General features: G+C 44.9%; 2 protein-coding genes across 4 annotated transcripts in view; one reads left to right on the top strand and one right to left on the bottom strand.

Moving 5' to 3' along the window:
• The window catches only part of LOC115458422 (SLAM family member 5-like), a 276,484-nt gene that overhangs the window by 151,050 nt on the left and 111,620 nt on the right, over positions 1–13,814 (bottom strand). The window lies entirely within an intron of this gene.
• The window catches only part of LOC115458421 (vang-like protein 2), a 29,750-nt gene that overhangs the window by 2,800 nt on the left and 13,136 nt on the right, over positions 1–13,814 (top strand). The window contains 5 exon segments of the mRNA XM_030188374.1: positions 2,263–2,334; positions 2,336–2,575; positions 2,577–2,825; positions 2,828–2,877; positions 4,628–4,764. Coding sequence (XP_030044234.1) covers positions 2,263–2,334; positions 2,336–2,575; positions 2,577–2,825; positions 2,828–2,877; positions 4,628–4,764 — 748 coding nt within the window.

Here is a 13,814-nt window from a genome sequence, read left to right as displayed (position 1 = left end):
CTGGGGAGGAGTCTGAGGGATAATTCACTGTGTGTGTGTGGTGTGGTGGGGGGGGGGGGGGTGATGTGGTATTGTTTCCAGGAGTCATTTATAAATGCCTCTCCGTCACCTGCCAGAAATGAATCATCACTACAGCTGCCTCTGATCGTTAATGTGTGCGTCCATTAGATATGTAAATGAACTCTGTAGTGGGATGGTCCTCTGCTTTGGCTGCCAGCTGGTGAGATGGTGGAGTTGGACCTGCTCCCCATTTTTCTGTTTTGTTGAGGAGGTGTTTTTGTCTGCTGCTGTCCTGTGTATTCTCTCGTTGGCCGTCAGTAATTTCACCGCTTTACCTATTCTAGGGCCTGCTGAGCAATTTGTCTTTAGATTAAGTAATTCACCTTTATCTGTTGTGCTTTCAAGTACAATTTCATCTTGGAGTAAATATGTGCCCAGTGCAAAGGGTCTTTAAAACACAAAAACTCCCAATAACGTCATGCTGAGGCATGCGGCAGCCATCTTTGATTTGTCCAATATCGATCAAAGTTGGTGGAAGCCAAGAGGGTTCTGGGTAGACATAATCATAAATGTAAGGAAACTTCTTAATAGGACTATTCTAGGCTTCACCCATTTCCAAAATATCTTAGTCTGACATTGTCTGAGTTTCAGCCAGGTTGGTGCTAGCTGCAGCCTGCAAGGAAAGTAAATTGAATAAGTAAGTTATATGCAGTGGTGTGCTGGTAAATGTTGAACAGGCTCTCTCTCCCGTCCCCCCTCTGCGCCTGTCCCCCCCTCTGCGCCCCCCCCCCCCCCAAATTGCAGAGATGGCTATAGCCTGGGGGAGAGCCTGGGGGGGGGGGGGGCAATGCATTACTCCAGGGAAAAAAATTAAATGATCCCAGGTTCCAATGTAATTCATGTTTAATATGCGATAAAATGCCATAAATAAGTAAATAAATATAAACTTTTAGTGTTGAGCACCTGATTCTTAAAGTGAACATATTCCAAACACTATAATGAAAATAAAATGATTTTTTTCTACCTTTGTTATCTGGTAACTTTGTTTTTCTGATCATGCTGGCCCAGTATCCGATTCTTCTTAACTCCGTTTCCAGGGCTTCCTTTCCATTTATTTCTTTCCTTTCCGCCTTTCTTCTTCATTTCTGGTCCTCCACAGACTTGACTTGTGGATCCAGCTTCTGCCTGTTTGCTTCATCCATGAGCAGTTTTTCCTCCTCTGTTCCTTTTCCCTCATCTCATCTCCTTCCTCACTCTTCCCTTCCCTCCATCCATGTCCAGCATTTCTTCTATGTCCCCTGCCCTTCCCTCTATCCACACATGTCCAGCGACCCTCTTCTCCCCTGCCCTTCCCTCCATCCACCCACACATGTCCAGCGACCCTCTTCTCCCCTGCCCTTCCCTCCATCCACCCACCCATGTCCAGCAACCCTCCTCTCTCCCCTGCTCCCCTCCAGCCACCCATGCCCAGCGACTCTCCTCGCTCCCCTGTCCCCCTCCAGCCACCCATGCCCAGCGACTCTCCTCTGTCCCCTGCCCCCTCTCCTCCAGCCACCCATGTCTAACGACTCTCCTCTCTCCCCTGCCCCCCCTTCAGCCACCCATGCCCAACGACTCCCTTCTCTTCCCTGTCCCCCCTCCAGCCACCGAGGTTGTCCAATGGATGCTTCGGGGATCTTGTATGTCGTCGGTGGATAATTCGTATAGTGTACCTTCACAAAGTCTCAGCAGGTATCACATTTAGAAGACTGCATCTTTTAAAAGAGTTTGAAAACTAGGGCGGCTAGAAGTTAGAACGTCCTTAGAACACCGTTCAGTGGACTTGAAAAACAAATTGATGCCGACTGCTTGACAGGGAAAATTGGACTTGCTCTAGATAAACAGGGTTGGCAGCAAGGTCAATTTGGTATGTGTTTTTCGTAAATCAGCAAATCCACCTTGAATCTGGTCCAGTTTATTTTTATACATTCCCTGGTAGAATGATGCCGAATCTGCCTCCCCTTTAACTCTTGCCCCATCTCAGCCACGAGAATCTGAACTTGAACCTGATTGAAGTTTGACTTGCCTGAGTTTGAATTTTCAGTAAATTTCTAATTTTTAGTTTCAAAATAGGGTATTCTCCAGACTCCTGCATTTTTATAGGGATATACCAGTCAAATTCTTTGGACTGTACCTAATTCTTTTGCTTTTTGTTTTTTTTCAAATTTTCAATCTTTTTATCTATGTGCTCTTCTCCCCTCCCCCCCCCCCCCCAATTTCCAGGATGACAACTGGGGGGAGAAACCACCACGGTAAGTGACGGGCACCTCGGAGCACAGCATCTCCCACGATGACAATCACCCGCATCACCAAGGACATGGAAGACAGTGCCAGCCTGGACTGCTCACGCCACCTGGGTGTGTCGCTGGGTGGCGCCCTGGCGCTGCTATCGTTCCTGACGCCTATTGCCTTCATGTTGCTGCCCCAGTTGCTATGGCGGGACGAGCTGGAGCCCTGTGGGACAGCCTGTGAGGGGCTGTTCATCTCGGTGGCCTTCAAGCTTCTTATCCTCCTCCTTGGCAGCTGGGCGCTCTTCTTTCCGCCGTCCCAAAGCCTTCTTCCCACGAGTTTTTGTCTTCCGGGCCCTGCTGATGGTGCTAGTCTTCCTACTGGTGGTGTCCTATTGGCTTTTCTATGGCGTTCGCATCCTAGACTCGCGGGACCGCAACTACCAGGGAATTGTGCAGTATGCGGTCTCACTGGTGGACGCCTTGCTCTTTGTTCATTACCTGGCTGTGGTGCTGTTGGAGCTACGCCAGCTGCAGCCGCAGTTCACCGTTAAGGTTTGTGCGCCTCCACGGATGGGGCAAGCCGCTTCTCAACGTTTGGGCATCTCAGGTAAGTAAGGAGCGTCTGAATTCTTAGGCCTTAAATGTGATCTCTGTTGATTTTTCTACACTGTCGCTGCAGCATTTTGGTCCATTCTCGATTTTCCTCTCGGCTTAGAGAGCCATGGCGTGGACACTGCCTTTTTCAGGACCAACCTTGGGTGTGCTTAATGAAGCTTAGAGTAAAAGCAGGAATGGATAGAACTGCTGTGTAATGGGGAATCTAAAATGTTCCTGCTAACAGTGTTTCTTATGAAACTGTGTTTCTTTAAGGTGATAACAATGAGAGGAGAAACAGATTTCTGATATTGACCAGGGCTGGTCTGACCACTAGGGTGGCAGTCAGCAAGTCTACAGAAGACTTATCATGGCTGGTATGGGGGGCATCTGTGTATGCTGAAGGCCTGCCGGGTCCTGCCCCCTCTAAACTTCCTGTTTCGGAAGGAGAAGGACTTGGTAGGCCTTGACCATTTGCAGATACTCAAGGCCCCGTACCAGCTCTGTTGAATCATTTCAACATAAGCTGACTACCATGCTGGTGCCACCCTAGAGGGGATAGGGACGGAAGGTGCTGAACACTTTGAAGGAGGAGGGAGTGAGGGAGCGGGAGATTCTGAACAACATGGTGGGAGGAGGAGAAAGGGGGGAGAGAGGTATGAAAGCAAAGATGGCTGAAATAGTGGGAGAGGCGCTTTGAGCACACCCCTTGGTGGAGGGCCCTACAGCTGAAGATTCACCTAGGGTGTCACATACCCTTGGGCTGGGCGCCCATATTGACGCCCCCCAGTAACATCACTGTAGCTCTGACTGTGGGGCTGTAATGACATCAGAAGCGCCATTTCCCACAAGGGCTGTTGGGATCCGCTAATCGGCACCACTTAGGAGGAAAGACAGCTCTGCCCATGTATGAGCGATGGCAAACGTTAATTTTTGGTAATGTCTTAATAGGGGAATAACACAGAGGGGGCTGCCTTTTCAGGTTCTGTGTTCTTAGCCCTTTGGGAGAGAAAATTAGTTGATGCAGTGCTGAACTTGAAATCAGGCTCAGTTCTGTCCTGTAATCTTTCCAAAGTATATGGAACCAAGTATCAGTATAAAACATTTTGTTTACGCTTGTTACATATCGGGAGATGTTTAACCAGCTGCCCCAGGACTCCCATCTATATTTCATCGTGTATAGGTCTGGGATCACTTGGGGTCCGCAAGGGAGCTGCATGTGATTTTGTAAATTTACGACGCCGTATGCAGTCGAGGGAGTGTAAAAACCGAACCCTCCCATCGAGTTTCAGCAGAGGCTTGAATCATCCACTGGGCAGCCATCGTGCAACATGGTGAAAGATTTTTGACCCCCCCCCCCCCCCCCCCCCCCCCAGCAAGATGTTAGGAAAGAGGGAAGTGGGAATGGCTGGAAATGTCAGCCCTGCTGTCTGTATAAATTTGTGGTGAAATGTAGAGTTGAAAAGGGGTGTTTTGCAGTGCTGGTGTAGATGTGGCTGGGTTTGGCGGGGAGGAGCTTAAATTCTTTTACACACTTTTTTTTTTCCCCTCATAATGTGGAAATCTTGTGAAAAGCCACCATTTCATGCAGCTCTGTTTTCAGCCTCCTCTTTCCTCTTCCTGACCTGTGCCCTCCTCTCCGTGTTTACCTCCTGTCTCCCTTCAGATGATGTTGTGTTGACCTGTGACCCCTTTTTAAAAAATCTTCCCTTCCTCCATTTCTGCTCCCCCTCCTTCCCCCCACCACCTCCAACCCCGCACAGTATTCAGCGAGTGGCCGTGTGGATCCTGGAGAATTATTACCATGATTTCCCCGTCTACAACCCTGCTCTTCTGAACCTGCCCAAGTCCATCCTGGCCAAGAAAGTTTCCGGTTTCAAGGTGTATTCCCTCGGAGAGGGTGAGGTCCTGCTTCTCTGTCTGGGGAGGGGGCTTTGTCGGGATTAATGTTTGTCTGCACATGTTGCTTCCTCCTTGTCTGTTGATGCACGCACCAAGCAACTCTCGTAGGCCTATAATGGGGGGAGGGGAGAAAGGGGGTAGTTCTGGTCCTCAAGTGCTTTGAACGGTTTTCAAGATAATCCACAATGAAAATGTAGAAAGGATATTTGCAAAAAAACCAACACAAGTCTTCCAGTCAGAAAATGAGAGTTGGAAAAAATCAAGGAAACAAAGCAGCGTCGTAAAAAGTCTTTTGCTGGTACAAAGGTCACTTGTCTGACGTGGCCGTGTTTTGGTCGTGCCTTTTTGGGGCAAATGTTTTCTTAATAGTTGTCAACATTTCAAACTTCCAGCGATAAGATCTAGTTGGTTCTTTTTACAGTTTACAAACTGTCTAAAACAAACGCTGTGTGAGCCACGTGGGTAGGCTCATTTGCTCAATAGAGTTTTTGAACCGCAGAATGGAATTGACATGGGAGCTCATTTTCAAAGCACTTAGACGCACGAAGTACCATAGAGACATATTTTCAAAGCACTTAGCCTTCCAAAGTTCCATAGGTTTCTATGGAACTTTGGAAGGTTAAGTGCTTTGAAATATGCCTGATAATAACTTATGGTACTTTAGTGCCGGTTTCGTCAAGCTCATCTCTGGCCGTCTTCAAATCTAAGCTAAAAGCCCACCTTTTTGATGCTGCTTTTAACTCTTAACCCTTACTCACTTGTTCAGTACCCTCATTTTATCATCCCCACCTTAGTAATTCCCTCATCTCTTATTTGCCCTGTTTGTCTGTCCTAATTAGATTGTAAGCTCTGTCGAGCAGGGACTGTCTCTTCATGTTCAAGTGTACAGCGCTGTGTTACATCCAGTAGCGCTATAGAAATGATAAATAGTAGTAGTGCTTTGAAAATAAGCCCCTAGATCTCATTGCTGGATATTTGAAATTTTGGCAATTAAATCTGAGATTCTTCATTAAGGTAACAACGTATGTCCGTGAAGCAGGCGCAAGCCAAACTGACCGCCGTTTTGGGCATGTGACTTTTCTACTAGCAAACATTGTTAAAGACTTTTCTCCATACTGCTTTATTTTCATGATTTTTTTTTTTCCAACTTTATTTTCTGAGTAAGGGGTATTTGCATGCAGTGGCGTCCGATGAAGTGTTTAATGCAGACAAATACAAAGTAATACACAAGGGTAGAAAAATAATGCTAGGTTCCTTATGAGAAGTCGCCACACTGGAAAAGGGTTTTGGTGTCGTAGACAACATGCCAAATCCACAGTAGAATGTTGGGAATTATTAAAGAATGAATGGAGGGTAATACCTTATGTATAGATCCACGTGGTGCAACTTCAGCTTGGAGGATTGTCTGCCACTCTGGTCACCACATCTCAAAAAAAGATACCGCAGAATTAGGAAAAGTGCAGAGAAGGGCAAGGGAAATGCCTAATGGGACGGAATGGCTCCCCTATAAGGAAAGGCTAAAGAGGTCAACTTGGAGAAGAGAAAGCCGAGGGCAGATAAGATGATGATCTATAAAGCAATGAGCGAAGTGGTACAGGTTCATAAGGAATGTTTATTGACCCTGTCAGTTAGCATTAGTTCTAGGGAGTATGCCATGAAATGAACTGTAGACCAAGTTGGAGAACGTGTGTTTTTACCCAGCACACAACCGAGATGTGGTTGCTCAGGGTTAATGTACAAAGGAGCTTAGAAGACGTTTAGAAAGTTTCTAGAGAGCGGGTCTATAATGTTCGTTAGCCAGGTAAATTTGGGGAGAATTCCCTCGTAATCCAGGGAATAATCTAATCTTTGATTAGTGACCAATACCGGTCAGTGTCGGAGACAGGATTCTGGACTTGATAGACCACTACTTAATGCTCTTCAATGTATTGATTTTATTTCTTATTTACTGCTTGAAAGCCCAAGAGCTATCAAAGTGGCGTACACTAAGTATTTTTTGTCCCTGGAGGGCTCGCAATCTGCAGTGATATGAAAAAGTATTTCAACCCCCCACCCTCCCGATTTCCCCTATTATTGCACATATGTATCACTGAATGGTTTCTGTTCTTTAAACTGATTTGTAATATTAGACAAAGGGAACCTGAGTAAACACGACACAGTTTTTATACTATTAACGTATTTATTTAAGGAACAAAATTATCCGACAGCCATCTCTCACCCATGTGAAAAGAAACTGCCCTCTTAGTTAATCAACCAGTTGACCAAATTTAATTGATTTGATTTCAGCTCATTGAACACAGCCAGCCCTGTTGAATCTAAACCTCAGGAGTGGCCCAGTGGTTAGGGTGGTGGACTTTGGTCCTGGGGAACTGAGGAACTGAGTTCGATTCCCACTTCAGGCACAGGCAGCTCCTTGTGACTCTGGGCAAGTCACTTAACCCTCCATTGCCCCATGTAAGCCGCATTGAGCCTGCCATGAGTGGGAAAGTGCAGGGTGCAAATGTAACAAAATAAAATAGATACTATTGGAGATTCTACATGGAATGTTGCTACTGTTGGAGATTCTACATGGAATGTTGCTACTGTTGGAGATTCTACATGGAATATTGCTACTATTGGAGATTCTACATCTGGGAGAATTATTGATGTCCGGAAGTACAGACTGTTGTGAAGGGGAGATGGGCAAGTGTTAACCCGAGTCCCTGACGAAAATGTTGAAACCCGCGGTGTCGGGCGTTATCTAGGGAAAGCCAAAGAGGACTCCAACAGTATAATACACGGAGAGGAACTTAAGATAAGTCCTTTTAAACAATTTTTGATTTAGAGTACTTGTAGCATTGAGCACATATAGCTTTGAGCACCTTTTGTAGTATATGTGTTTGCAATAGCACTAAAAATAGTTACCTAAGGGATTGTCCGATGAGGAGACGCTATGCCACTAGGCTAAAAATCTTTATTGAATGTGCCGGAAGTGGTGTCTTCTGAGGACTCCCAAACATTTTCTAGAACATATTCATGTCATTGAATCTTCAGATGTTTGGGCTTATGTTACTTTAAAAGTATAGAGATCTTCTAGATCCAATAGAAAATATAGAAGAATTCCCATAGGTAGAGGGGGTGTTTATCATTAGTTCTTTGTCTTTGGTTTGGTGTTATGGCTATTCCACTAGCAACATTCCATGTAGAAGGCTGCGCAGGCTTCTGTTTCTGTGAGTCTGACGTCCTGCACGTATGTGCAGGACGTCAGACTCACAGAAGCAGAAGCCTGCGCGGCCACATAGGTGATCTGCAAGGGCCGACTAGGGTGGTGGACTTTGGTCCTGGGGAACTGAGGAACTGAGTTCGATTCCCACTTCAGGCACAGGCAGCTCCTTGTGACTCTGGGCAAGTCACTTAACCCTCCATTGTCCCATTGAGCCTGCCATGAGTGGGAAAGCGCCATGAGAGTTAAGTAGTCACCTCAAGGTTTCTGCAAGAATACTGTGCCGCGATGAATGGAAATTCCAGAAGAGATAAGAAAAATGTTGTTACAATTAACAATAAAATGTCACTATAAGCCACAATTGGATCAACTTGGATTACAATATATAAAAGAGCTAGGCCAACACTAGAAAAATTACAATATCATACATAATCGACCGATGCTAACTTGAAACATCACAGATAATGTCAATGAAAAATTAACTCAAATATATAGAAAGTGCATAAGCCTTTAGCGACTTACGAAATTTCAGGTAAGATGAGGTCAATCTCAACTCCAAAGGAATTGAGTTCCAACATTGCACCAAACAATAAACAAAACCCGAATCATGAATAGATTTATACTACCCAAAGCAAATAACTCCACCAGATAATCCGGAGCACAACCATAAAGTGTCTTATACACTAGAGTGCAGAGTTTAAACTGACATCCAGCTTCTATTGGGTGCTAAAGAAGACTCCTCCTCAGGAGGGCTGTCACATGGCCTGACTTAGGCTTATGTCTTAGAACAGCCAATATAAAGCGAATTACAGTAATACCTCGGTTTTCGTTGACTTCGGTTATCGTTGGTTTCGGTTTTCGTTGATTCTTTCGACGAAAAATTTGTCTCAGATTTCGTCGGTTGCCTCGGATTTCGTTGGCGTGCCCACGTGACCTCGCTGCAAATTTTGCAAAAACAAAGGGTGACCCACGCGTTCTCCTGCTCATTGTGGCGTTGTTTCTCATTGTGTGAGCATCACTCCGCACATGTAACGCAACGCACGTAAGATAAAATCACATGTGCTCAAATCTCATTGGCCCTGTTAAGTGTTTCCCTTGCTAATAAGTTAACCCTTTCCCTTTAGCTCCATCATGGGACTATATTTATTCTCTATAAAATGTGTTTTTTGGTATGTATTTTGAGGTGTCTAAAACTAATTAATTGGAATTACATTGATTCATCCTATATAATAATTCTCACCACCAATGTTCTGATGTCTTGCCTGTGTCCGTGGCTCCTTCGGCGTTGCTGAGCTAGGATCCGTAGCCAGGCTGACGTCACTCACAGCTGATTCCCCCCCCCCCCCCCCCCCACACACACACACACTGCCATGCGCAAATCTGGCATCAAACACACAGCAAAAAAAACCAGCCTCGCGCCCATCAGCTCCCTGTCAGAGCTGCACGCACTACAAAACGGAGGACTGGCTTCAGCGCACTGTCGGAGACTGCCCACCCGCTCTCCCTCCATCACAACTCAGCGACCGGCTGAAGCACAGCACAGCAGGGAGGAGTAGGGAAACTCGCGGAGCAAGTTGCAGGGAGCGGCGGAGGAGGAGGAGGAGGTGGGTGTGAAGGAGAAAAAAGCTGTCAGTGAACAGATATACAGCGTGCGCCCCTCAGCTGTCCCGCACCCAAACTGTCAGAGCTTTGCGCGCTACTAAACGGAGACCCAGAGAGCAGGATGAGCATTTTGGCAGCCCTTCCCCGCTGAGCTAGAAGAAAGGCTTCAGCGGACTGTCGGAGACCGCACGCCCGCTCTCCCTCCGTACACAACTCAGCGACCGGCAGAAGCACAGCACAGGTAACGGGCAGGCAGGGGGAGGAGTAGGGAAGCTCACTGAGAAAGTGGCAGGGAGCGGCGGAGGATTCTACAAATTCTCACTAAACTGTTTGGCTAACAACAATCAACATTTGAATATAACCTTGCTAGTGCCCGTTTCATTTCTTACAGAAATGGGCCTTTTTTTACTAGTATGGAAATAATTGCCTCTGTTTTCGTTGATTGTTATCGGACGGATTATCAACGAAAACCGAGGTATCACTGTACAGTAATCGAGCTGAAACGGTTAGCCAGTGCTTGAACCAATATTTGAAATGGGCCTGACTCATCACGGTTTTTATACATTGCAGCTGTCTCAGCCTGATAAAAACTTTCATGTTTAATTGTATCTGACTTTTTATATCCCTAATACCTTCAAAGACATCTCTAAGAGAAATTAAGTACTCAAAGTCTTCAAAGATTGACTTTGAGGGAAACATAGGATCTTTGTTTTATTAGTATTCAATTTTAATTTATATCAAGAGGCCCATTGTTCCATCAGCCTAAAATGACCGACTGTTTCACCCACACAGTCATCAACTGATATGGATAGAGAGAGTAAAATCGTTATGTCATCTGCATATAAATACATGCTCTCTTTAGAGATATCAGAAACCTCCCTAGAGTTGTAATTAAGACATTAAAAAAGTATTGGGGAGAGAGGGGAACCTCTACAGAGGCGTTTCAGGGACTTGCCTTTTGTTGTCCCTTATGAGCCTTATACATCCTCCTTAAAAAAAACAAATCCCTCAAATCATTGTATCACTTCCCCTGCTAGGCCAAAATTACCCATAATACCTAATAAAATACCCTGACTTGCTGTGTGTTTATGTAGACTGTTGTAAGCCACATTGGGCCTACCCATGGGTGGGAAATTGTGGGATATCAATACTGTAAATAAATAATAACATAGAATGATCCAGTAAGTCAAATGCTGAACATAAATCGAATTGCAATAAAATGATTTGGTGACCTCGAGACATTAGAAGTCTGACTTGATCTAGCAGAGAACAATAATGTTTCAGTACTAAAATGTTGCCTAAAACCTGATCGGGTTCTCAGGAGCAGATCAAATTCAATCAACTAATCTTCCAACTGCCTGGCCACTAATTATTATTATTATTAGCATTTGTATAGCGCTACCAGATGCACACAGCGCTGAACACCTGACACAGAGAGACAGTCCCTGCTCAAAAGAGCTTACAATCTAAATAATACAGACAGACAAGACAGTTACGGGTGAGGGAAGTAATGGGGGAGAAGGAAGGAAGGGACAAGGGGAGGGCAATTGACGAGTGGCTAGGAGCTAAAAAGCAGCAGTGAAAAGGTGGGTTTTCAGCATAGATTTGAAAATAGGTAGAGATGGGGCTAGACGTATAGGTCCAGGAAGTTTATTCCAGGCATAAGGTGCCGCGAGAGAAAAGGAGCGAAGCCTGGAGTTAGCAGTGGAGGAGAAGGGGGACGACAGGAATTTTGTCCAGTGAGCGGAGTTCACGGGAGGGATGTAGGGAGAGATGAGAGTGGAGAGGTAATGGGGGGGGGGGGGGCTGCAGAGTGGATGCATTTAAAGGTCAGTACGAGAAGTTTAAACAATGCGGAAGCGGATAGGGAGCCGGTAAAGTGACTTGAGGAGCGGGCTAGTGTGGGTATAACGATTCTGGCGGAAAACAAGTCGTGCCGCAGAATTTTGGACAGATTGGAGAGGAGAGAGATGGCTGAGCGGAAGACCAGTGAGAAGTAAATTGCAATAGTCCAAGCGAGAGGTGACAAGGGTGTGGATAAGGGTTAATTCTTCCATGATCTTAGCAAACAATGGAATATTTGCTACGGGTTGATAATTTCCCATTTGTCCCGAATCTAAAGGGGGGGGGGGGTCTTTAAAATTGGTCTAAGCAAAGTATCCCCCAAACTTTGCGGGAACAGTCCAGCTAACAGATGGTCAACAGTCGCAGTATATAGCCACACCATAAATAACGGGGGAACAGTCACTAACGCAGCCCTCAGGCAGATACCCAACTGACAGCAAGATGTGGAGAAAACAGTCCCTACATTTATCAAATCCGAGTCCAATAACTGCAGGAACTGAAGTTAATTGAAAATAACTTGCAAAATCATCCGGTGTAGGTACTGATGCAGGATCCGGTTGCAAACCCAATACTAATTCCTATTTCAATAGAGAATTTGCTGTTTGGAATAACTGCTTAGTATTAGACCTTCAGAGTCAATTAATGAGCCGCATTGAGCCTGCCATGAGTGGGAAAGCGCGGGGTACAAATTAAAAAAAAAAAATAATAATAATCAAATTTAGCCTGCCGTATTTTGGCTTTATAATCACCTACTGCTCTTTTCCAGTCTATCCTAACTGTTAAATCTCGAATTTTAATCTATTGCGTTCCAAATGACAGCATAGTTGTTTAAACACCAACAGACCAGGGTTAAACCAGGGAGCATTAATCCGAGGGAAGCAGGATTTTTCTGTGAAAGGGTCTTACTGATCAATTACTGTTTCCACTGTATCATCTCAAGTTATCAGATGCAACCCTTCCTCAAAACTGGGAGTCATCGAACTCCAAAATTGACCAAAATCAATCCTACTCCTAGAGACAAAGTATTTTTTATTCCGTACAGTGGTTATAAGATAATTTATTATTCTTCCAGTTCCGAGAGAATTCTAACAAAGAAATGATCAGACCAAATCATCGGGCTCCAGACCGGGTTGGCTACAGTTATGACATCAGAGCAACCTCCCGTTAATGCCATTAAATCGAGCTGATGTCCCATCAAATCTGACTGTGACACATTATAAATATTCAAACCCCACATCTCTCAAAACTCCCTTAAATCCTGAATCCTACAATCCACCGGAGACTCTAAAGATAAATTAATTTCACTCAGTACTAAGCAAAAATCATATCTTACTATTAAAAAAATGACATAAATTTGTAAACAGAATTTCTGGTGGCTGACCAGCTACAGGGAGTATGATAAATCAAAAGGCTGTCCAATTTGTGTTGTAGGGATGTGTCCGATATTTCACAAACCATTATTTCTAGTCCAGGTATCTGGAGAGAATCCACTAAAGAGACTAACCACCTCGTTTTCTGTCAAAGTGTGGTTTATGAATCATCTTGTAACCCAAAGAACACAAATCTAGTACTAGGGGATCTTTCTCCACTCTGAGCCACGTTTCTGTAGAAAAAAAAAAAAAGACCAGTCCTGGGTGAGTACTGACCATCCAGTCCTTAATCACCTCAACCTTATTACATAGTGACTACTACTACTACTGCTTATCATTTCTATAGATCTACTAGACGTATGCAGTGCTGTACACTTGAACATGAAGAGACAGTCCCTGTTCAACAGAGCTTACAATCTAATTAGAACAGACAAACAGGACAAATAAGAGAAAAGGACAAAGAGTAGCAAGATTCTGGAATCCCACTGTAGCAACATTCTGTGTGGAATCCCAAAGAGCAGCAAGATTCCGGAATCCCAAAGACTAGTACTACTACTTATTTCTATAGATCTACTAGACGTACGCAGCGCTGTACACTTGAACATGAAGAGACAGTCCCTGCTCAACAGAGCTTACAATCTAATTAGGACAGACAAACAGGACAAACAAGAGATAAGGGAATATTAACGCGAGGATGATAAAATAAGGAGTGAATAAGGGTTAGGAGTTAAAAGTAGCATCAAAAAGGTGGGCTTTTAGCTTAGATTTGAAGACGGTCAGCGATGGAGCTTGACATACCGGCTCAGGAAGTCTATTCCAGGCATATGGGGCAGCAAGATAAAAGAAACGGAGTCTGGAGTTAGCAGTGGAGGAGAAGGGTGCAGATAAGAGAGATTTACCCAGTGAAAGGAGTTCCCGGGGAGGAACGTAGGGAGAGATGAGAGTGGAGAGGTACTGAGGAGCTGCAGAGTGAATGCACTTATAGGTCAATAAGAGGAGTTTGAACTGTATGCGGAAACGGATAGGAAG

The sequence above is a fragment of the Microcaecilia unicolor genome, chromosome 14, assembly GCF_901765095.1.
Source record: "Microcaecilia unicolor chromosome 14, aMicUni1.1, whole genome shotgun sequence".
Classification (NCBI taxonomy): domain Eukaryota; kingdom Metazoa; phylum Chordata; class Amphibia; order Gymnophiona; family Siphonopidae; genus Microcaecilia; species Microcaecilia unicolor.
The sequence above is the reverse complement of the archived record's forward strand: the minus strand, read 5'-3'. Positions and strand labels throughout refer to the sequence as shown.